This window comes from Gasterosteus aculeatus, chromosome 1 (assembly GCF_964276395.1).
Source record: "Gasterosteus aculeatus chromosome 1, fGasAcu3.hap1.1, whole genome shotgun sequence".
In the NCBI taxonomy this organism is placed as follows: domain Eukaryota; kingdom Metazoa; phylum Chordata; class Actinopteri; order Perciformes; family Gasterosteidae; genus Gasterosteus; species Gasterosteus aculeatus.
Window position 1 is genome coordinate 16,338,278 of NC_135688.1, and position 25,124 is coordinate 16,363,401.

General features: G+C 45.2%; 2 protein-coding genes and 1 long non-coding RNA gene across 8 annotated transcripts; 2 read left to right on the forward strand and 1 right to left on the reverse strand.

The window, feature by feature from the left end:
* Positions 1–260: 260 nt before the first annotated feature.
* Positions 261–3,334, forward strand: cxcr5 (chemokine (C-X-C motif) receptor 5). Of its 2 annotated transcripts, none has more exons than XM_040174593.2 (2): positions 261–421; positions 2,093–3,334. In XM_040174593.2, exons 1-2 carry the CDS (start codon positions 392–394, stop codon positions 3,143–3,145), a joined length of 1,083 nt encoding a protein of 360 aa, XP_040030527.2. In that variant the 5' UTR covers positions 261–391; the 3' UTR covers positions 3,146–3,334. The 2 variants fall into 2 exon arrangements, with proteins under 2 accessions (XP_040030527.2, XP_040030534.2); XM_040174600.2 differs by lacking the exon at positions 261–421 and adding an exon at positions 956–1,286.
* bcl9l (bcl9 like) lies at positions 3,225–23,046 on the reverse strand. Of its 5 annotated transcripts, none has more exons than XM_040177651.2 (9): positions 22,702–23,046; positions 11,917–11,990; positions 10,939–11,329; positions 9,308–9,430; positions 8,746–8,926; positions 8,484–8,568; positions 5,824–8,212; positions 5,479–5,733; positions 3,225–5,207 (listed from the first exon to the last, which is right to left on the reverse strand). In XM_040177651.2, exons 3-9 carry the CDS (start codon positions 11,261–11,263, stop codon positions 4,000–4,002), a joined length of 4,566 nt encoding a protein of 1,521 aa, XP_040033585.2. In that variant the 5' UTR covers positions 11,264–11,329; positions 11,917–11,990; positions 22,702–23,046; the 3' UTR covers positions 3,225–3,999. The 5 variants fall into 5 exon arrangements, with proteins under 5 accessions (XP_040033585.2, XP_040033586.2, XP_077961189.1 ...); XM_040177652.2 differs by having other exon boundaries at positions 8,746–8,872; positions 22,702–23,045; XM_078105063.1 differs by lacking the exon at positions 22,702–23,046 and adding an exon at positions 22,430–22,665.
* On the forward strand, positions 21,981–24,624 carry LOC144410222 (uncharacterized). The gene is made up of 2 exons (XR_013468155.1): positions 21,981–22,100; positions 23,289–24,624. It is a non-coding gene; the product is annotated as an uncharacterized LOC144410222 (long non-coding RNA).
* Positions 24,625–25,124: the final 500 nt, after the last annotated feature.

A 25,124-nucleotide genomic window follows, 5' to 3' on the forward strand; every position in this document is an offset into this window, starting at 1 on the left:
ATCAGTGAAACCATCACGTTCTGGTTGGTAGTCAGGATGCCTGGATGTGGTATTCATAAAATATTTGTGATTAGGGTCTTTTTTGCAAAAAAAAACTACATATAAACCAGACCAGTTTAGTATGATTGCCTCTTGCTCATCCAAAGCCAATGTTTGTTGTTTATTTTCACTCTGACTTGCATTGCTGCTCTGTCATGCTTACTATGGAAAGCCATATTTAAAGCTTTTGCCTGATTTGACTGGCTGTTTCTACCCAACCCACCTCAGAGGAGGAATTGGCAAAGCAATTATAAGCTGCAGCACTAACAGGAAGTCAACGCATATTTCAGCATAGTGTAAGATGTAAGTGTAAGCAGTGAGATTTACATTCAAGTGACCAAGATTTACCGACATGGCTGTTGCACACACCCTTGTCTTTGAGGTAAGACATAATTAAGAAATGAAGGGAATGGTAAAATGCTTTAGATGCTCTTAAACTCCTATTTCAAACTATGTATCGTTGATCATAGTCTAATTTAATTTTATACATGCAAATTTGGCATTTGTGTGTTTTCAGTTTTTGGTTTGATAAACTTGAAATAGTAGTTTGTTTTTGTGAGCAAAACAGTAGGTCTTAGGTGGGATTGAGTGGTTAAAATGCTCTTTAGCGGTGGTGGACACCTTCAGCAGTACAGCGTAACTCTTCTAAAAATTTCTAAAACTCTGCGTCTGACATTTGGAAGTTTAGTGAAGTTTCTTTCTATAATTAAGAACAATAATTGACAACAATATGTATTTACATGTCTTTAAGTTGAGATGAATAGGGAATACCCTACTGTAGCTTAAATTACTGAAGCATGAAAATGACCTTTAACAGACACAGGTTTGCTACATAGGGTGTGATTCTTTCCTGTTTACTCACCAGGGAAATAAACAACGAGGGGGCTCAATGTAATACATCCTATATGTTCATTAGAACAGAAGGATACTGCAGGGTGATATATTACATCTTTCTAATCCCAGGTGTCTATAACTAACACCAAAGGGATTTAAAAGGAAAAGGTTATATTATTTTACACTATTGCTGCTGTATGTAGGAGATATATGATCTTTTTGATGATCTATATATAAATCAAATGTAAAACCTTTATTTTCAAGAACAACAAGGAAAAAAGAGGAATTGGCAAAGCAATTATAAGATGCAGCACTAACAGGAAGTCAAATTTCAGTTTATCAGCAGTGTAAGATTTACATTCAAGTGAAGTGAATTTAGCGACATGGCTGTTGCACACACCGCTGTCTTTGAGGTAAGACATGATTAAGAAATTAAGCAAATGGTAAAATGCTTATGCTCAAAATCCTATTTCACACTATCAATCGATCATATTCTGATTTAATTTAATTTGATATGTGCAAATTTGTTCTTAGTACATCAATAATAGCATTGACAGTATTGGCAGCAATAGAAGATGACACTGTTTAAAGTTGAATAAAACAAATGTCTTGTTTATAAGAAGGGGAACTGTTATAGAAAAGTACAACAGGAATATCTAAATAGGATTAATGGATATTTAACAATTCTATATACACTTTCTTATAGAGAAGTTCCATGACAAGACTGGAGTAACTGGCACAAAGTACCTTCTACTAATATTAAATTGGAATACGATGACATTCAAAAGTGTGTATTCCATTTTTTACATAAACTAATGAATGTTTCTACGATGTTAAATTTAAATAACCCTTTCTTTTTATATATATAATGCCATTATTTAAGGGTAACTAAGATTTTAATAGCCTAATTTAATAAAATGATTTGCCTAAAACAGCACTATGTTACTTTTAAGGGGAAGTGAAACCAATCTGGCCTATTTCCTGCCTAATCATTTGACTGAAAAAAAACAGAACAATGAAAATCAAAGCAGTCCTTTTAAAGATAAGACAAGCTAAAGCAATGCTTCCTTTTTTTCATTATTGAAACATGGATATTAGAATTCAACCCAAACTCTTTTGAAGGGGACAACGGGGCATCATTTCACACACACTTGACACCACATGATTCTCATGCTGTGATGTTATTAAAATGACCGATTTCCTCCTTTATATTTTACAGCTGTACACAGATGGGGAGAATTCGACATTTGAATACAATTATGGAAATGACACGGCCCCTTCGGTCTGTGATGACGAGGGGATTTCCCTGCGGACCTTCCAACCTGTGCTGTACAGCTTGATCTTCCTGCTGGGGGTGTCAGGCAATGGTCTGATGACAACAGTCCTCCTGAGACGACGGCACCACCTGCGCATAACAGAGATCTACCTGCTGCACCTTGCCTTGGCGGACCTCCTGCTCCTTTTCACGTTTCCTTTTGATGTAGTCAATGCCGCCGCCGGTTGGCTGTTTGGGGAATTTCTCTGCAAGCTGACGGGCCTGGTGCAAAATCTTAACCTCCACTGTGGGAGTTTCCTTTTGGCTTGCATTGGGTTTGATCGCTATTTGGCCGTCGTTCACGCCATTCCAAGGATGCAAAGTAGATGTCCGAAAACAGTGCACCGAACATGCATTGCACTGTGGCTGGTCTGTCTGGGGTTATCTGTACCGAATGCTGTGTTTCTTTCTGTGAAGGAGGTCGGAGGACAGGTCTCCTGTTTCTATCATGATTATGGTATCCATGCAAACAACTGGGTTTTGACCAATACAGTGTTAGATCACGTGTGCTTCTTCATTCCACTGGCCGTCATGAGCTATTGTTACGCAGCAGTGGTAGTTACATTGTGCCGCAGTCAGAAAAGCCAAGCAAAGCAAGGCGCAATTAGACTGTCTTTACTTGTCACGCTGGTCTTTTTCTTCTGTTGGCTGCCATACAATGTCACCATACTGATCAAAACAATGGTAGACTTGAGCGTTATCTCACAACAGGCCTGTGAACATTACATCCTACTGCTATCAGTCCTCGATGTGACAAAAAGCATCGGCCTCTCACACTGTTGCCTGAACCCTTTCTTGTATGCCTTTGTTGGGGTACGTTTTCGCCAGGAGCTGATACACTTGCTTTGTGAAGAGGGATGCAGCAACGTTTGCTCCCCTTTTCTCCGAGCCCAGGGTCATAGTCGACCATCCATTTCTGACAGAGCAACGACCACCAGCACCATGCGAATACAATGAGCTTTTGTAAAATGTCAGATGAAACTAAGATCCTTCCGTTCTACAGTGATGCATTTGTACAGTAATGATGGATTTTAAATTTGCATTTTAAAAGACGTTTTATTTAACCAGTCAAGAAAGTTTTGAATCTTTTTTTGCTTGTACTTCAGCTACTGCTTATTAAATTCAATAAAGAGTTCATAAAATATACAGCAACTGTGTCCCTTTGTCAGTGTTCGTGCACAACAGTAATTGACACAAGAACCGAAGCTAAAACCACAGTAGAGATCAGCATTGTTCTATTTTTAGACTTCTATTAAAAACAGTTATACAGAACAACTGCAAACAATCACAAATTGCATCTTATATACAGCAAGTATATATTATATATATATATGTACACACACACACACACGTCAATATATATATATATATATATAATATACATATATAAATATACATATATATATATAATATACATATATAAATATACATATATATATATATATTATATATATTATATACATATAGAATTCCTTTGAACAACAGTTTGGTAGTTGAAGAAAAAAAAAAAATCAATGATATTAAAACAAAATAGAAATTGGAGGCACTCCTCTGCTGACTGCCACTCTGTTCCAACAACAACAACAACTAGACACATCTTTGTAATTTACATATTTTACAGTATTTTAGAACATGGCTTCAAATGAACTGTATTACAGTGCTTTTCATTATTCCATTTCTAATCAGTTGTACTCCATAAATTGATGGTCTTTTCAAATAACTGCGATAATAACAATGAAAAAAACTGGACACAATGGTAAGGTCGAAGCGGACACTTTTTTTCTTTTTTTCCAAGGTTTGTATCAACTGGATCAGAATGGCATATGGGCCATACCACCGGGCCCATAACCAATGGGACTGTCCAGAGACATTCCCCGTTGTCTGAGCGATTGGGGGCCCATCATACCAGTTTGTGGGTGGGACGGGGCCATCATCGGACCCTGGGGGGACATGAGAGCGCCCTGGGAGACAAAGGGATCCCCTGGAATTGACATGCTTCGCTGCTTAGCCTGCATCATCATAATGTTTTGCTGTGCCATCAGATTGTGTGAGTGCTGCTGGGAGGACATCATGCCAGGGTACGGATTGGAAGGATGGTGGAGAAGGCTGCTCGTCATCATGGCTTGCTGTTGCTGTAGCTGCTGCTGCTGCTGCTGCTGCTGCTGCTGGGGCGCCATTCCTGTCCTTCCCATCATATGTCCAGGGTGGCACATGGGACCCATGCCTGATCCGGGACCCATGCCCCTGGAGCCCCCCTGAGGAATGCCCATGTTTTGGCGTATTCCAACGTGTGAGGGGTGAGGCGCCAGCTGCTGTTCAGCCATCATATTCTGTAGATTTGCCAAGTGGGGGTTGGATGAGGGGCCGCTGGTGTGTGGAGGGACAGAAGAAGACAGCTGTTTGAGGAGCTGCTGCGGAGTGGGTTGCTGGGTTAGGGGCCCCTGATGGGGATTCTGATGTGGCTCACTCTTGGGGAAATACTGGAGAGTGCTACTGGGCTTATCAGAAGGAATGATACGGGAGAGGTCAAACTCGGGGATCCCCGAGTGACTGGGTCGTATAACTTCACTTAGATCCGGGCCGTCCCCCATGGGCAAAGAGGCAAATGAGTCAGAGGGATGAGAGTGGCGCTGGTGAGAATGACCTTTTCTAAGCAGGCTAAGGTGTAACTGCTGTGGTGGTAGAATATCCTCATTAGACTGGGAGAAATGATTTGACATTCCTCCCATAGGTGAGTGCATTGGCCCGAGAGGTGGGTGCTGGATGCGAGGAAAGCCCGGCATCTGGTTCTGGGATATAGGCGAAACGTTGCAGCGCCCCATTCCATCAGGTGGACCTCCTCCTATCATGGCGGGCATGCCTATTTGGTTCGGCGAAGAAAGCACACGTCCTGATGAGTCATGTGGCAGGTGTTGCGGAACTTGGCTTACAATGCCCATGGGGCTTTGCGGATCACTGTGGGGACCAATGGAGCCCTGGGAGACGAGTATCTGGGAGGTCTGAGGGTTCCCCATGTTTCCTGGTGATAAAGAAAGGCAAGCACGTGAAACATCACACCACTGATTGCCTTTTGTCAATCAATCATACAGGATGTACTGATTTGAGGCCTATTCACCTTCTCAAGCAGCTGTACTACATTACAAGGGTTTAAGCAGAGCAAAGGTTTGCATAGAAAGAAAATAAATAAATCATAGAACTAAGATAGAACACTATTATTCTACCGTTTCCTTCCACACTGCCAATGTGTATAAATTGTCCTCTGTCTATGACAATGTGTCGTTGTTTCATACCTCCAATGCTGACACCAGAAAGAAGAGGTCGATCCGGCAGCATCTCATCATCGGAAGTAGCAATTGTTTTGATTGCATCGTGGTAGAGGGGAGTAGAACTGGGCATGGCATACTTGGACATCTGGGACATGATGAGAGATAAAGGATTCGGAGCTGGATGGTTCTCGGGAGAGGAAGTGAACGTCATACCAGGATTCATAGAGCCTGGCTGGCTAATTGGTGTTGAGTTGGAACTCCTGGGGGGAAGTGATTGGCCTGCAAAGAACATTAAAAATAATTGATTATTATCAGCAATACATGGACAGCATTAATGTTCATCCACTGTCAACTTGACTTTATTTGTACCTGTCTCAGTGGAACTACTTCCTCCATTGCCCACTACCTTCCCACTGGTAGGACCACCTGGACTTGGAAGAGCTGCTTTTGGAGACGCCCAACCTGGAGAACCCACAGCCAAGGCAGGGGACTTGAGTTGTCCAGGTGAGGCAGACGGGGAGTGCAACCCTAGGTTGGAAGACCCCATTATCTGAGGAGACTTCATGGAAGAAGAGGAAGCAGTCCCAGCACCAGATGCAGCGGGAAGAGTGGTGTGATGCCCTGCAGAGGCTATCTGTGAGGGGGACTTCAGGCCTGGAGCAGAGGGAGAAGGCAGAAGTGGAGATGGCTCTCGGTTGAGTGATGGAGATTTGAGCTGATGAGGACGAGGCACTAAAGGAGAACTCCTGGGGTTAACATTGATTGAAAGGTCAGAGGGGTGCCTGGGCCCGAGGTCTACTCCCCTGAGGACTCCAGTCATCGGCATATGACTAAGCCGGGACGTACCTCCCATTTGATTATGACTTTGCTGATCAGGCCCAAACATCTCATGGCCATGCTGCTGAAGGAAGGGCCCATCCCCCTGTCCTCCAGAGAAGGGACCATGATTGGGAAACTGGAAGGGGCCATCAGGTCCTGGAATCATTCCCTTATTTACTCCTCCTCCACTGTGCGAAACTCTGATTCTTGAAATCTCTCCCGGGCCAAACATCTCACCTAAAGTTCCCCCTCCAGCGGGACCTCCTCTGAGCTTCTGAGTTAGCATCATCTGCTGTTGTTGTTGCTGCTGCTGCTGTTGCTGCTGAATATTCATCTGTGGGTTCATGTTCATTGCGAGGCTGCTCCCTAGAGGAGAATCCACAAGGTCTCTCATCTGAGGACCTCCTCCAGGAGAGCCTATAATCTCCCGTGAACCGGGAAAGTCCATGGGATCACCTCGAGCGGAGGGAGGACCCCGGACCATTCCCAAATTGTGAAATTCGGAGGCCCCGGAATTATCCATTATTCTCGAGCCCAGGTTGCCCTGTTGCTGCTGTTTAGCTAATCTGTCAAGTTCATACCTGGTGAGCCCCTGCATCTGCCGTTTCTCCATGAGGAACATTTCCTCATGCGTTAGCAGATGTTCTGGGTCACCTTGCAAATGCTGAGGAGGTCTACCAGGGTAGCAGCCATGAAATGGAACTCCACTACCTATGTTGTTTGGCATATCATCAAGCCAAATCATCCCTGGCCTGGTGGGCCTTTGGGGTCCTAGACCCTCCACTGATAAAACACCCCCTTTTCCACCAGGAAAACCACCTCCCCCAGGTGGCCCTCTCTGCATCTGCCCTAGGAACCTTGGGCCACGGGGTCCCTCTTGGTGCATTTCTATCATTCGTGTATTTCCACCCATTCCTCCTCCCAACATATTGCCAGGACCCCACTGCTGGTCTCCAGACTTGCTGTGGTAGGGAGGAGGGGGTCCTCTCATCATCATCGGACCTCCTTGCATGCCGATCTCCGTCATCATTCTTAAGTGCTGCTGATGTGAAGGGGGTTGTATTTCCTGTTGTCGTCTCTTCTCTTGGTAGTATTCGTCTTGAAGCTTCCTCCACGCCACTTGCTCTGGGGTCAGCCCCTCTGGTCCAAGCATGTGACCCATGTCGAGCCCAGGTGACGACAGCTGCTGATGTGGATGTTGTGGTAGGTTATGGTGAGAGTCCATGTGGGGTCCATCGTGAGCAGGTCTGGCAAGGGACTGTGTTTGTGCAATGATGGACTGCAGCGGTTCTTCATATTTCTTCATCCCTCCCATAGAAGCCAGGGCTGTCGACAGCATACTACCACCACTGCAATTTCCAGAACCATTGTCATGGTCCTCCTGAATAGCACTCCTATCAGTGTTGTTGTTATTATTAAGGTTGGACGAGTTATTACTAGCATTGTTGGTGGAGGGTCCTGTGTCTACAGGGCCTCCACCTGCCCCACTGCGCAGGAGCAGCCTCTCTATGTCTCTCAGCGTCTGCAAAGAGCGCTCCCGATGTTCCAACTGCTCTTTGGAAAGACCGTCCATGTTCCCGGGGCCACTCCTCTGGCCTGGATCCGCTTGTAGGTGTGCAGAAAGGATGGAAGGACTCCCCGAGGGAGAAACCGTAGCAACTGGAAGAGACATACCGCCTGCACCTTCCCCATCTCCAGCTCCTGGGCCTGCAGGATTGGCCATGTTGCCTCCCTCGGACCTATGGCCAGGTCTGTTCTGAGAGGATTCATTATCGGAGTGTCCTGCTGATGACGGGGTGCCTGCAGGTTGCAATGGGCACCCAACACCTGCAGAGGCCGGCCGGGGAGTTCCACATTGCGATTTAGGGGTGCCTGTGGGTGGAGAGCTGCTGGAGTTTATCTTTTCAGATGGGTTAGCAGGCTTCCCTGATGAGTGGCCCTGCAGTAGACAAAATAAAAACCATTACATCCTGTAAATGGTTAGCATTTCAAATGGTAATAATTGCAGTTATTTTATCTTACAAGCATTTAAACTCGTAACGGAAACGGGGTACAGAGAAGTATCTGTGACCAAAATAGTTAAACAAATTAACTCCCATGTATACTTTACATCCATGGTCTTAACTGTGAAAGGAACACTTGTAGTCCTTTATGGACTAAACACAAACTTGACATCGGTTTAATGTGACGCTGAGCTGCGGATGTCTGACCTGCTCCAACTTGGGGCGTGAAACATTTTGCTGGTGAAACAGAAGAATGGAATCAGTCTGTCCTTTCATTACCGCCTCTGCAGCACTGTTAAACAAATAGGGCAATCATATCATTTCAAATATCCACAGCTGTATACAGTGTTATACTGTGGATTGAATCATAATGCAAAAAAACAAAAACAAATAAATGGTAAACAAGGTAAGTTGATGCGATAAAGACAATTCAAACATCTCCAATTCTGGCCTACAAAACACGTCTCACCTGTTAGCGAGGCTGGTGGTGAAAACGTACACCACTTGCTGTGAAGGTTGAGGCGGCTGCTCTGTTTTTAGCCCCGGTCCAGCTACGCATCCCATGACTGGTCCCGCAGGTTCACAAGACAAGGGCCCTGCAGACAGGCGATCAGAGAGCCCTTGAACAGGAGCGGCCAGCACACGTTCTCCTGTGAAAGAGCAGCAGCACTCAGGTTTAATTTGGCTGCATTTGTGTGCTGGCTTAAAATTGCAATACTGGCACAAATCTTTTTGGCTAAAACATCCAAACACTAGATGGAGCTAAAATACACGTCAAGTCATATCAGTGGCCAGGAGCAGCACTGCGATCCAAGCTCCAATCCTCTTTTAGTGTGTGTGGATGTAGATCTGAAAACAGCTACGGATAATTAACGGCTTTAGCCGGTTGTTTTTTCGGAAAATGAAATTGAGTGGGGGGAGGGGATTTCTACGTGTAATCAATACAGCCGTCAAAGTCACAATGGCGCTATTGTTAGCGGGGAGTGGAACTGGCTACAGGTTTCCCCCTCTGTGGGGATAGACCGACTCACGGTGGTTCGCAGTGTGTGGTTTGTCTTCATCCTCCTCCGTGTCAGGTCCAGAGCACCATTCATCGCCACTGTAAGGTTGTTTCTTCTCCAGAACGCAGCGCCGCTTACTGCGCATAACACCCTCTGGAGGATAATACACACAGACATATCAACTGTTGGGCAAAAACTGGTGTGTTCTATCATTTTAAAAAAGGGGGAAATCCATCGTCCACATTTAGTCAAAAACATTCGCTTGAAGCTTTTATATACCAAAGTAGCCCAAATTGCCTGATAAATATATATATTTTGTAAATAAATCAAAATGAAATATTTATTGGGAAAAAATAAACACTACACTTTTTTGCAGCTCTACTCATCTCTGTATTGCTTTTATTTTCTTTATATATGCAGCACGCTAATTACACCTTTTTGAGAAGCGCGAGCTGAAGCTCCTCACATGGTGGAATTATGATCTGCTGCAGAAGTATGCATGTAGCAGCTTTCAGAAATACTTCAGCAATAGAAGAGTAGAACAATTTCTGACAGCACACACAAGGCCGGGTTTTAACTCTAAACGGTGAAACAGGAAAGAAGTGGCAATATCCTTGATTACGGTGACACATTTAGATAACCTTTCTAAACAAATCAGTAAAGATTTTCAAGGTCCATTGCTCAATGTCAAACTGACTTTGTGGCGGACAACTATTTTCCAGCAAACACATGAGCTTGGGAAAGAACACAATTTAAATGTACAGTCGGAAGGAAGGACTGTGACGCAGAGATGTCGGCCTTTATTGCCAACACTTTGTGGTACAGCACAAACAACAACATAAGAAGAAAACGCAAACATGTTCACACTTTGTCACGACTGACGTGATTTCAGGTTTGACGGTGGAATGACTTGAAAGTAATAAGGAGGAAGGCTTCGGTTTGAATGAAATGCACTTCTACAAGCATAAATTAGAGAAAGACGCAGAAAGAGAGGGTGAAAACGTGTGTGTGTGTCGAGGCCAAACAGACCCAGAAGAGATTTCCAGAGCTTTCACTCTCAATAAGCCTCCGACTGTCTATATATTAGAACCACGCCTCTTCTTCTGCGTGTGCATTTAAAGGTTTAAGTCATGACAGGAAGCCCAGACGAGTTTCACAAAAACACACCGTCATCCACAGTCACGTGAACACACCAGCAAAAAAATGCAAATCAAACACTTCGTTTGGCACAAACATATACAGAGACAACCAAAACTACTTTAACTCTTTCCACCCACCCGCTGCCTCTGCTCCAATAACGACCTCTTTGTGCTTACTAAGTTTTAGCCACCTCAAAAGCCGCCTCTACCTCCGAGCACATCAGAATGCCAGATGCCGTTTCCTGAGAGACGCGTCACGGCAGCATGCTATCAAAAGCCAGGGGGAAATTCTGATGCTTTACTTTAAAGGTCAGGACATTTCAGCGACACAGAAAACAAGTTATTCTGTCCTCTCAGTCCGAACGTTCACTTCCTGCTGTGGAGGAGTTGAACGCATTCAATCTGGTATTTCGGGTAGAGATTTGCCTGATAGGAAGATGAACTTCAGCACACCTTGAACAGAGACACGCAATCTGTACGTCCCAGATTCTGTCTCCGTTTTGTCTGCGTGTGAATGCTCACCTCCTTTAGCGTCCGTCTCGAGGGCTTGAGGAACAGCACTTCTCGACTCGCTGGAGTCGATGGAGACGCTCCGCTCCCGCTTGGATTTGGTTTTCTGCATGCCTCCGACGCTGCTCACCGATTGGCTGACAGCCTTAAGTCCAGGGTTGCCGGGGGAAATCTGGTTGGTTTTGACTCCATGGTTTCCGGCAGCGGCGCCCTTAGCACCCAGGTGCCCAGCAGCTCCTTGCAGCTGCTGGGCCTGTTGGTTTACACCGGGTAATTGGGAACGGCCATCACTGGTGACCGGCTTGCCATGATTGGCCAGTTTATTGTCCGGGTGCATTTGATTGGCTGGTGATTGAGGTGGAGGTCGGGTGTGAAGAAAAGTTGTTGGTCGGTGGAGCTCACACTGATGAAAAAAGAAAAATCAAGAGCATTAGTCTTTCAGAATAGAATTCTGTACCGGGCCCCACAGTTTAAAGACAAATTCAGATCATTTCTCTACTCGGCCTAATAAAGTGCTGCAGGAAGCATGAGTCTGCATTTTGGAGATTCCAGACCCCCCCATCAGAAAGGCAGAGATTCTGTTTAGAATAAGGTCTGTGGTTATCACAAGATCATTATCACAAGGGGCTAAATCAGACACCTTGTGAGCCTTGTTGTGTATACTTGCACTTACACGACCGTGGTGCAGTTTTTTTGTACCCATTAAACATGCAGATTGCGCCAACACAACAAAAATCATAAAAGCCTTATTTGTGAAAGTTAGCTGTAGGTGTTTATTTTCTGAAATAATTCAGAAGCCTATAGAAAAATCCCACTGGCTTTCAGGTGAGGGAAACAAAGCGCTAATAATTTCTGGGTTTGGCCTTACAAAGAAAAGAAAAAGACATCCATGCAGCTCCTCTACACAAACCTCAAATTGTGCATTGGCTAACAACACACTCTGGTTTCAGTTTGTGTCTTTCGCGCAAACTCTTCAGCCTGTTCACTCACCTCATCTCAACCCGACGCTCAGCTGATACATTGCCATGCTGCTCTCCGGGACACTTCACTGACCACACATGTACCTGGGGGGACGACAACAACAGGGTATCATCAGCCGTGGAGCCAGATAACAACCTTTACAGTTGGCGCTATCTCTTCAGTAAGTGCCCTCAGCTCAACATCAGCTTCATGAGCGCAGGCGGAAAAGATTGCAAGAGAGCAAAGGCCAAAGAGACAGAGAGGTGACTGTTCCTTTAAGGGAAAGTGAGCTGGGGGAGGAACCTGCAGCCAAGAAGCAGCTCAGCAGTGTTTTAGGTTACTCCCCCGACCAAACACTTTGCAAAGCACAAAAACCCCACCACACATTCCACAACACTGTCTGCAGCAATGCCCGTCTCTCCCTGCCTCTATCAGAGACTCGATCGTTCACACTTGGAAGCACAGGGAGGCAAAAAAAAGCATCACCTGCTAATTAAAGATTTGAGTTTCGGGCCTTCTCGGACACACCAAACCTTGGGGGTTTATCCGCGTTTATTTTTAATCTATTTCAGTGTGACCTGAGAGCCCAGATAACGACACCTCAGCTCTACAATATCCAATTGTAGCTTTCGTGGTAATGTCAGGGAATAAAAACATCAAACGAAGTAAGATTCAAGCACAACATCAAGAATGGAGGAGCCTTCCCGAGCAAATGACGCTTCTCTCTGGGATCAAGTCCATCGCCGCAAGCCGCCGCCCTCTCGACATCACCACCTGCCTGCGTCTGTGACCCCGGCCTTCTGATTTTAACCTTTCACCCTGGGCTGTGCTTTTCAGAGAGTCCAGTCTACCAACTCGTACACCATTTTATACAACAAAAGGTGCTTCGCACTAAGCATTAAGGCAGTTCTTCAGTATCTGCAGGTCTCAACAAGAACCTGCCACACCTGCTGGTGGTGAACAATAGTTGGTAAAAACAGTCATCACGGTTTGTTCAAAACCATCTGGCCGAGATACTTGTCTGACATGAAGCAATCCTGAGTAAACATTTCCACTGGTTCCATTTTTGGCAGATGACACAATCCCACCACTGAAGACCACGCGGTTTGGTCGCTCAGCTCAGCTGTCCTGCTCTTACAGAACCATGTGTGCCACTCACTCAGCTTGACAGGTAACGGTAAACACAGCGCTGCCATTAGTCATTAACCGACGCCGGCTCATGTCAGCACGGGGAAAAAAGGGGTCTTGTTCGTCGGGCTGAGGAGTTCATCACTCATTAACTCAAATGGGGACAGTCAGACGTCGCTCCTGTTGACAAAGTGTGACTCACTCGCTCACTGGGTGACGCAGAGTGGAGGCAGAATAATCACGGGGCGAGTCGACCGACCTTCGAGTGGACGGTAGAGAAAGGCTGGGCCTATCTGAAGACCAGTCTTGGTAGAAATCAAGGAGAGTCACCCAGTCATTTCGGCTGCAGCTGACACGATCCACAGGGGAAACCCCAGATGATAACTTTGAAGCCAATATCCTCTCATCCAACGCTTTGCAAACCCGGAGTGAGGCCTGGCTAGCACATTGTCCCCAAGCCTCGTCCCGGGAATGGAGCCTGTATTTAAGTAAGCGGCCAGGAACAGTACAGTGACTTTAGAGCAGCAAAAGCCTCAGCTTGGATGGGTTTTACGCACGGGTTAGAATCTTTTTTTAAGGTTCTGTGAAGTGAATGAAGTTGATTGATTTAAATCACACTGACTTTAATGAATTATATAAAGTGTAATCTGTTGGGGGAGAATTGATCTAATTTCCACCACATAATCAATGTTGTTCCTTGACCTACTGGAGGAGCAGACAAAGCGCTGGCATGACTAGCAACTGCTGGTGAGCACATTAATATTTAACTCAATTATTGTCACAGGTCTCAAACAAAGCAGGTTTCCCTGTTCAAGCAAAGAAATGCTATGGACCCATTGGTGTTTCAACATCTGGAGAAGATTGCTTCAGAGCACTGCAGACAAGAGAATAAGATCCAACCACCATGTCTTGTGTGAGTTTATTTAAGATTAGACCTGTTGACGCGAGGACTGATTAATAACAAATCCAGTACTCTGGGAGTAAATGTCATCAATTTGAGTCAGACCTTGATTACAAATGCAGGTCATCTCTGTTCAAGTGGTTGGGCAACTTCTCAAAACAACTGGTTCCACCAGTGACAACATGGGTGCGTCGGGTGCGGCAGGCTTTGAATTTCTTGTAACGTCAATGCGTTTTTCACCTTGTGAGTGCGTATCTTCATATTTCTATGCGTCTGATCATTTGCCACCTTGAGAGCATCACGACTACGCAGTCGGGACACTTGAGTAGATTCATTGTGACAAAAAGAAAAACACTTGCTCGGGTCAGGGCCGCGACGTGGTCCTCTACCGCTTTCTACTTCACCCACCCATTGTGAGTCAGTCACAATGACGGCAGGGTGGGTGAGGTAGAAAGCGGTAGAGGACCACGTCGCGGCCCTGACCCGAGCAAGTGTTTTTCTTTTTGTTTTGATCATCAAAAGCCAAACGGTTTGTCTGGGTTGTGTAGTGTATATTGAACAGCAGTACAGATACAAGCATCATCTCACTTGCGTGTTGAGTGCTTACTTTTTAAGAGAAAAAAAAAAAAGCTTCAGACACACCTGGAGAACCAACACCACACCTAATGGTGCAATCTGCAATCATCGCAACTGACCTCAAAGCACGAACTGACCGAGACACCACATTATGGTGACATATGAAATCAACACGGCTGCTCTGCAATTCATCTGCAATAAGGTCATAAAATTAATATTAAAGTCCTTTGAAGGAGGTCCCCCCCCCCCCCCCCCTCGAGCAGTCGCGGCTTCCACTGAAACAAGGTTTCATTCTCAGTCTAACTTCTGTGTTCTTACGGTTGCAGAACTTATCTGGACTCAGACGCCAACAGCAGGTATTTTTACAAGCTGCCAGAAAAAAGCTTAAACTGGATGTGGAATCACCATTTCATGATGAAGTTCATAGATGGATGATGGATAGATGGATCATGGATTGACGTTACAACTCCCATCAATAGCAAAGCGGTACCTGACCACACGCGCCCCGAGGCTCCTTTTACTGGTGGTCAAGCTGAGCAGAGGCCGCTCACAAAGAAGATATTTCCAAACGGCATTCGTCTTCCTCCCAAAAGCCTCCAGATCTTAAAACTCTGCTTAGTTTTGTGCATAAGATACACAGTGCTCTTACCCAATGATGAACGAAGCCAGCCCAGCGAGGGTCGGGGGCTGTGTGCTGGCAAAGTCAGAGTCACAGGGCAACATTTAATTGCCCTCAACTTGTTTGGATGCATTGTTTCGGTAATGTGCCAAATGCCATGCAACATCTTGCACATGAACTAACTAAAAAGGCTCCACTAGCGTTCCTTTTTGGAAGGTAGCAAATGGTTTTTAAAATCCTGAGAGGAAATTTGCATTAAAGCCAAGATAAAGACTAGACATCCCTTGTGTTCAGACGGATGCTGGTGGGAGGTTGCTCACCTGTTTGGACGCGACCATCTAGAGACAGAAGGGACATGCCGTGGTGTAAATGAGATAAATAATATAATGCTAGGTTCTTTAGGAAAGGTAACCTTAAGACATGTTGTGATCTGACGGTGGAAAAAAATAATTGTTTAATATAAATAATACTGTTGGATTTTCACATTGCCCATCGTTGGGTCAGATTCCCTGTGAAGCTATTGAAGGTAAGCAGGTCGATCACAAACTCCTCCTCATCTCCTCCGGCGGGGCCTCAAAAGCTTTGGCTTTGTTGCCGCCTCGACCTGCAGACGGAGCGCCGGAGGGAGGCGGAGAGCTCCCAGCCATCTTGCTGCGTATCGTCTTACACAAAGAAAAGCAAGGTGTGTGACGTTAAAAGCAATGCGTTTATGACACGCAAAATGTCATGCCGTGCACACTCTTGCCAAAAAGTATTCAGTTAAGAGAATCCAGTCAGGCTGACACCTGTTGATCGTGTATGGAGAAGGAGCCAGCAGGGAAAAACGAGGGCTGATGACGTTCCCTGATGTGCACGGTTCTTTATAGCCTGTGAGATTAAGCCTTGTTAAGCAGTCAACAAAACATGCTGCTCCCGTTAAAAGCAGAGTTAAGTCTGGGAATAGGCTGTTGCAAAAGGTGAAATAAACACATTTTTATTGGCACAAAATGTCTACATTTTCCTTTCGACATTTTCGCAATTTGGTTTGGGAAAGAAATTCAATTTAAAACGGGCGACCTTGTCCAGATGCGTCCGACCACTGCTCCAAACAAATATTTCAATGATTTAAAATCCTCTGCACATGGTCCATGATTGATAGCACATAAACACAAAGCCCTGCTTGAACATCAACGGAACAAACAATACTGTTCTCAGGGAGCGCATTGGCTTTAATTAAAGTCTAATTTAAAGTAATTTTGGAAAAAGTAAGGAATGTGTTTTCTTAAATGTTTCTTCAGTTGACCATCCAGGAATGGTGCATTTTAACACAATTCATTCATGATTTGATTTCTAGATTTCATTGTGAATGCCAGGAAAATGACGTAGCATCCGTAATGCAGGTCAGAATTTATGACTACTGCGAATGTGTGTGTGTGTGTGTGTGTGTGTATATTCGACTGCCTACGGTAAGCGGCTGAGCTATATAGTCCCACTGGGTCACAAAGTGCCCTGTATTTTTAGAGCGAGCATGTATTAATAGACCCAGAGAGCCCCGAGAAGTTGGGGCCACGGGTGAGAAAAAGAAATACCAAGCCAAGTCCAAAACACAGATGCCACAGGGCTGCTCTGTGGATTGACACCAGTAAACACTGCGGCCAAAGTGTTTAACAGAACTGATGAATGAATAATGTGTATTGCAGCTGCACAGAGATGCACAGTTGAGACCTTTTTGACAGCAGCCAGTTAACATGGAGTCAGTCAGATCGCCAAAGAGAAGGAAAAAGAAGTCCAAGGTGCTCGGACGCTTTGCCCTTTCACTCAGGACGAGGCCCCGCTAGCAGGTATGAATGACGGTAGACAAAGAATGTTATAAAGATAAAATGGGTCTGTCAAGTACTTCCTCGGCCTACATCTGATATCACGGGGATCCAAGGCCGTCACTCCCAAAGACGAGTTGGGACCAAATGGTCGTTGCAGGGAAGTGCATCATGGTCGCAAAACACCCAAATTCCTTCCAGAGTCCTGTATACCTGCAGTGGATCTTCACATTTGGGTTCCTGGATGTTTGTATTACAGCTGACTTAAATCTAATCTAACTGAATTGTTTAACTGACTAGAGGGAAAAAAACAAGAGCCGGTTTCCTTTTTTACCTCATTTATGTGCAGGATTTCAATAATTAGTTCATAAACAAGATTGTGATTTATTAAAGGTTACTTTTGGTGGAATAACTTTAACATAAGTTGATCAAAATGTGTTAAATCTCCTTAGTCAAAGTACTGCTATTTAAAAATGTTTCCATGCAGCCTTAGTTTGTCACAACCTAAATATTATGAGTGTTTTCCTTGCCTGCTTTTATGTTACACACATGTAACGTATCTAGCTGCTTAACCAAAGCCCAAAAGTTGTCAGTCACCACCACAGTGAAACAGACGTACTACAGACTTTATTTCACTTCAAGCAGTTTCTTTACCTGTACACTTTACAAATGTTATGAAATGTGACATGACAGACCACTTTCATGTTAAGTAACCAAGACCCTACTAAAGCAGCTATAAGATGAACGCTGGATTGGAACGCACTGTGATAAAGCACAAAGTAACGCTATGAAATCAGGGGTCTGAAACAGAATAGCGGCAACAGAGCAACAAACAGCCGGTGTTTTGGCAGGTTCTTAAATTAGAATTGTGAATCCAAAACTTAAATCTGATCATCTTCCGATAACACAACAAACAGCCTCTAATGTGTCATCTAAGGTGAACTGGCTGAACAAAACCTGCTGCACTAAATTCACTCAAGGAGGGAAAGAAAATGCTTCTGTCTGCGACTATTGTGTTGCAAGAGTTGAACTGATTAGCACAGCAGGCGACTTTGGAAAAATCAACAAGGGTGATGACGGAGGAGCTCAGCTAGGTTTAAAGATGTTGAATCAGCCGACTTGCACTCACGGAAAACCAGCTGACAGCGATGATGTGATGCGGCCTCCAGGGGACAGCCATCAGTACGTCGGGAGTGATCACTGGTGCCGGCACCCAATAAATCACATCCGGCACCACTTTCAGACCGTTTCACATTTTGCATTCTCCAGTTAGAATCACAGAAGACCAAAAAGGTAAAAAAAAAAAAGAAGAAGACAGAAATTCCCTCGTGGGTACAAAGTGACCACTGAAAGGTCACGTAATTGGAAAGCGCTGACCGTGCATGTCTGAGAACATGGCGGCCGATTACAGATCATGAACTGATTTTGAGGAAAGTGACGGGAGAGAGAATCTTTCTTGAGGCAGTAAATAAACAACTCAGACCTTAGAAGCGAAGCAAAGATTATATTTGTATGCTGTCAGCAAGGGAGGAAAGGACACAACTGGAATGAGTCTGCTAGGAGTGTTAAAGACAGGGAAACGTTGTTCATGGATTATTGACCACATTCGACGCTGTGGCCACATCCGTTTCTTTCTTTTTATAGTCTTCTCTTCCCTCCCCACTTATCTTCAATCACACGCCTGTTCTCTTCTCCCAACGTGCACTTCGTTTTTCTGCGGCCTGGTGTTGTAGGAATGCACAAGTGTACACACGGCACAAGAGGTTACTGCAGGTCAGCACCCATTTCAATAAACACCCAGGAATGACACGGTCTCATCGGTAAAAAAAAAAAAAAAGAAGCAGTTTCTACTTTTGGGAGATTTTAAACCACAAACTTGGCTAAATCTGTATCGCTCCCAACTCTCACTACAAGTCATAGGACTTGTTACGGCTCAACTGCAGTGCATTGTGGGACAGTGCACAGGTGACAGCCAACAAAGAAAAAAACATTGAGCACAGTAGGGGGGCGGGTGCGGGAGGAGGGTCGGGGGGGTGGTGGCAGGTTGCTGTGGTAACAAAACATGTCACGGGGCTGAGTAAATATAGGCTAACCAGTAGGCGAGGTGCAGGGAGAAAGGCCACAGAGGGGAGAAAAGAAAAGGGGAAAGTGAGACATTTTAGAAGATCAAGGCAGTGATGGAAGGAACGTAGACGAGCCAAGAGACGTACTAAAATATGAATTGATTCCTGGGAAAGTTGCGTGTGCTACGGTCAGACTGGATATCGCATGTGTTTGTGAAATATGTGTCCAGCCATGGCGAAACTGGGACGGGCTTGGAGCTGTGGGCATTTCACACGCGATTGATTGGCTATTGCAGTAAGGGAAGCGTTAAGAAGACTCCGCGCGCCTAGTCTTCGGTTTTTGGCCTCAGCTCGGGGGACAGGGAAGTACTGGGCTCATTTTGTACAGAGGGTCAAGGGTTGTATCCTTTCCAACACATTCTGGGAAAAACGCCAACTAGAGCGAGGGGGAAAAAAAAAAAAAAAAACTGCTGAAACTGCTGCTTCAGAGCAGACGACAGAAGGCCGGCACAACTGCACAGAAGCAGAAGGCTGATCGACAAAAGCCACACAGTGTCAAACTGAACACACACCTACCAGGCTGCTCCAGAGAACCCCCCCCCGCCCCCCTCCTCCCCAATCTGTCCCATCTCACACCGTGTCTTGGTTTCTCCCCGTGTGAGAATGCACTCCACACAGAGTGTATCACGCGACGTGAGAGTTTGTCGAGGATGTTCTTGTGCATCTGAATCGTTGCACGTTGTCCCCCCCCCCCCCCCCCCGGGGAGCGGCAGGGTTTGTACACAGCAGCTTCTGGCCACGACAACGCTGAGCAAACCACAAGAGAGACCAAATCGTTGGCCTAAGCATGACCCGGCCTTAGACGAGCCAGCAGCCCGGCATTAAACAGAAGGACTGGAGTTAGAGTTAGTTGCATCTACCCATGACGTGGCTCCAATACGACTCATTGCTGTACAGAAGGTGGAGAAGGTAGAAAGGGAAACGTCAGTCCTGGGCTAACGAGAACAGCTGAAAGAAAACCACAGAAAGGGGAAGACGCACCGGAATAGCTGTTGAGATGACCGTTAACGAGGAGGGAAATTACCTGCAGACTGTTTGATGGCTGATTTACAGTAAAGGTACTATGATAGTTTGTAAAGTAACCAGTCAGATATATATTTTAAATGTTTTTTGGTCAAAACTTAATGATGTATTTCCCTGTTTGAGTCATTCATCTGCAGTCAGAAGAAGTTTCAAGTCAAAGACTCACATGTATCTCATTGATTGGATATTGGGGCAGTACGGCGAGTCAAAACAAATCACGATTCCTCTTCTTGTAACCACGATAAATACACACTTGGCTCTGCTTTTTAGTAAATCATACACTATCCTGTGAACACGTCAGCTTTGAACACACAAAGAAAGAGCTTAACATCACCAACCCAGTGGTACTCCATTTGTTACACAAAGCTTTCCCAGTGCAAGGAAGTGCCGACAAACAGAGGGAAGCATCTCTCCTCTTGCGTCCATTGGACTGTGATCAGTACCTGAGGGTCGAGCACCACAGTGTTCTCATAAAAGGGGCCGAGACCTGCATGCACACAAGGTCACGCTGTGGTAATTAAGGTACACACCCAAGACAAACTAACGTCAAAGTGCCTGAATGCAAGGCCTTGTGCAACTAAATATATTAATGCGATTCAAAAAGGTTGAGGACCAGCAGCCGTGTGGACAGAGTGCTTTTGTCCACAAAGATTGCATGTAAAAATATGCAAAAGATAAGCACAGAGAAAGACACACAAACACGACAGACACTGGGGCGCTAAAGGTGAATCCTAACACAAGTGTCATACAAAAAAAGAAAAGCTTGGAGTAAATGCTTTCTATTTGTGGATTAGAGCGGTGGTGCCGTTGTCTTTCCTTACTCGTCCTACAAAGTCCAGAGCTTAAGTGTCTTCTGCCGTGTGGAAACATTCTCGATATCACATTATTCTTTCATAGCGGTGCTCGCTGTAACTCACCCCCCAAAGTTCTCAGATCACCTAACCAGATAAAAAAACACTTTGTCAGCAGCGGACCCAATGGCTCTCTGCTTGCACGGAAGCGGTGTGCGTGGACATGCAGTCGCTGTGCCACGCTTGTTCCTTTCTAATCAAGGACAGAACCAAAAAAAAAGAGGCAGGAAATAGACTTTTCAGTCACACCCAGAATCTGTCAATCAATACATGTAGGCGTGCATTTCAATCTGCTGTACATTTATACAAATTAGCCTTTATGCTGTTACAGGGAGACTTATTCATTGTCACCTGTTGGTCGTGTTTTTAATTTAAGAAAAATCTACCAGTGTGTGAATCATGAGCACTGGATGGAGTAAAAACTGAATTTGGCCTATTAAGCCCTGTCACACTACACAGTGTCCATTATTTATCCACAACAACGCAATTGCCAGGGATCTCTAAGGATACAACTCGTACAGAAACACAAGTAAGCGGTGGACTTTCCTCTAAGGGAAAAAAAAGATGCTCAGAAACATCTTGGTTCCAGTGGAAAGCAGCGTACCGTAACCCTGAAAGACAATTCGGATCAAGTTGCAAACTCTGTTAGGTGCTATATATAGCTCACCAGGATATTGTAGATACACAAACAGCATGGAGCTCCTGTGCACAAACACACACTCACAGTTAAACAAGAAGGCTTGGTAGCTAAAAGAGAAAAGTGGAGTATCCGCCTACGTGAACGGGCTCGAGTGCAGCATTGTATCAGCATATTCAAGGGGCTGAAGTGAGCACAAGAGGGTAGGATGGACACTTCACAGCCATCATAAAACCGTCACATTCTCATAAAAGGGAAAGAGTCGTTATGCTATTCACATTTTAAGAACGAACTTTGACCCACAAAACGTGCTACGCCTTGTCGGGTCGCTTTATAAACTGCCCGGCGTGTCTGAGTGTAAGTGACAGCAACATAACAGGACGTGCCCGCTCACGTGGAATTATATATATATATATATATATATATATATATATACACACACACATTTTCAATTACACGCACATCGTTCACCGAAGGTTCAATTAAAGCCAACCTCGACCAGAGTATCAGGACAGAGGCAGATAGCGTTGCGCATTAGTTCTCCGGAGTGACAGCGACAGGTAACGCCGTCGTCGTCACGCAGTCGGTCTCCTCTCGACGCGCTTTAGCCGCTTAGCTCGGAACCATTCAAAACGTTGCATCGGCTGCGTCTGTCAGATTAGCTTCCCGACGAGCGCGTGTACACACAATGCACGCGTTGTCAGGTTTTAACCGTGTTCGTGTGCGGCACGTGAAAACAACAACAACAACAACACCACAACGTGGAGCAAGCAGGGCATTCTGGTGGTGGGGAGTGTAGGTGGCACATGCCCCTGGTGTGAACCCCGACGCCCGCGAGCTGCTGCGCCAGCCGGGTTCCACGGGCTAACTTAGCATGATGCTAACTCACGTCCGCGCTAGGCTACTTGCTCGTAAACCGCTCCGCGTTGCCGTCGCCGTCACGTCTGCAAAGCGAACCGCCGCTAGCTAGCGGGATTTGAACTTTGTTAAAAGGCTCGCTAGCCACCCGGGCACTTCATTTTTTATAAAAAAAAGGGAAAGGGAAAGTTACACGAGTACACGCGCGTCAGCAGGACGGCTCTGAAACGCAGCTAGCGCGCTGCGGCGGCGGAGGGGGGGGGGGGCAGTGTTTTGAAAGGTTAGCCGTGTTCTCCAACTTACCGCCCGCGTGAGATCAGAAGAGGCCGATGTCAGCGCTGACGGGCCGGGTCGACATTCCCCGGAGTGGCCGCCACCGCTTGCGGCGCTCGCCCGTACCGCTGCGCAAGATGGTCCCGTTCTCGTCGTTTGATTTTAAAAAAGAAGCAGCAGCTGGTGTCGTTTGACGGCAGAGGTTCAGCCGGCGATGAGCACCGCGGCGTGTCGCGGTGGTAAGTTTCGGTTTGGAAATCAGAAAAGGGGACGCGTCACCTTGCAGCGGTTCTTGACTCCCACTATCCGCGCTGTAGAAGCGCAGGACGTTGCGTTTCCCTGCGAGTCCGTATCGCTCCCAGCCGCCCAACGATAATTAGCGTGGCCACACGGGCATCCGTATGTCACCGTTCTGTCATTCCGGACATCTGTGCTGGCTCAGCCTCGGATACTTAGAGGCTATAAGAATAAATAAATTACTTTAAAAAAAAGTATATATATTTCATATTTCTAGCCTGGTATTTTCAAAAGATTGTGATACCTCCACCCGCGTATTAAATTGTGTCGTTGTGATTTAAAAGGCACTATAGGCTCATCAATCTCATTTTCCATCGCAGAGCACGTCTTTGATGGACAGCGTCCTGTGGCGGAATTAAAATGAGTAGAAGAAGTAGAAGAAGAAGAAGAAGAAGAAGAAGAAGCCTCTATGAAAGCACTGTTGACTGAGCTCGCGCGCCTCAGGTTTGGGGAATTCCGTTGATTACTCCCTCTGGTGGTTTGGGTAGCAGAAGTAGGCAATTGGCAGCACATACTTTCAAGTCAACTTGGAATGAAAAAGGCCTTTCTTGCAATTACACAGTCTGCTTTTCTAAGTTGACATGGGGAGAAATGTTTCATCCAATTTGGGTAGCAGAGCCCTTGCGTTTTACTGCAGTAGTTCATCGAGTTAAGACCACTTACACGGTACTTCTAGAAGCAGCAGTAGTGCTGACTACCACTTAGCCCCACCAAAGCAATTGTCATGGGAACAAATTTTATTCTTCAGGTTGAGAGCAAATAATAAAATGATTTTATCCCACATGTTGCAAGTATTTTCCCTTGCAACTGTTAGCAACACTAATTGTGTAAAATGTAGAATGAAGCTTTGAACAACCCATAATATAGTTATGGGAGGGAGCTGCAATTATTTGTACCTAGTTTGTAAGAACTAGATCACAAATCTGCAGTGGAATACTGTTCAAAATGGAGCTGTGAACATATCTCAAACCACACAAGCACAAAGGATGGGCGTTAATCAACCCGAGGAAGACCTAGGACACCTGTTGGCATCGGACATTTTTAATCATTGAGTAATTTAATAGTCAGAGCTGGTAGATGAGGCCCAGGAAAGGGAAGTTTGCGGTCCCCTGCTGGAATTGTTGCCCACGCGACCTGACCCCAGATAAGTGGTTTAAGATGAGATGAGTATTTAAATGGCTTGAGATTTTAATCATGTCATCGTAGAGATGTGCACACTACATAATTCTTTCATCATATGTTGAATCATAACGGGCATAAGGCTCATTGGTGCTTTTATTTGCTTAAATAGCTAAATGTAAGAATAAGGAAACAAACCTTTAAGCTATGTGGGAGATTTTGTATTGCTTGTAATCCAAATAAAGAATATTCAGCTGCATATTCTGTTGATTGAATATTCTTAGGCTCTAGACATCACTCCCATGAAATAATCCAGCCCGAAGAGGCAAAAAAAACAGAATAAACAGCCAACAGAGAGACTACACTGCATTATAAAATGCAAAAAGATGGAGTGAATTCCATCCCACTGTTACCCCCTGAGATATGCTTTATCTGAGTCCATTATTCTCTGCTGGCTAGCAGAGGAATGAGCACAATTAGGTGAGGAAATGAGAGGAGAGGAGGAATTTGGACTCTGGTATTTGGAAAGAAAGAAAATGAAACATTGGAGGAAGGTCAAGAGAACATAATAAAGGAGCAGTGGGGAATGAGAGGACAACGGAGAGAGAGAGACAGGATGAGAAAGTGAAACTATGTTGTCATGGAAACTGGCATGGATCTGAAGAGCAAAACAAGAATGTAAATTGGTTCTCCCTTAGGAAATGTGATGGCGTTAGAGGGAAGAAATAAGCAGGGAGGTGTATTTAGAAGAGAACCTTCAATAATATCATATGCAAATAAAGATATTTGAAACCAAATGCTGTGTATTGGTAATGGTGATTACAAACCTGTGGAGCTTTAAAAGTAGGGGTTTATATTAACTCATCTACATATTACCGGCAGACATAATTGGAAGAAGGAGCCCTGATCTCTTCAGGTTGAGCAGTTTAACTACTATTTTAAAAATGTACCAGTTTGGGAGGTGCACAGGTCACAGTTGGAGGAAACTACTAATAGGGGTAAAGAACTTGTGGCTCGGGTGCTACTGCGTCCCAGGA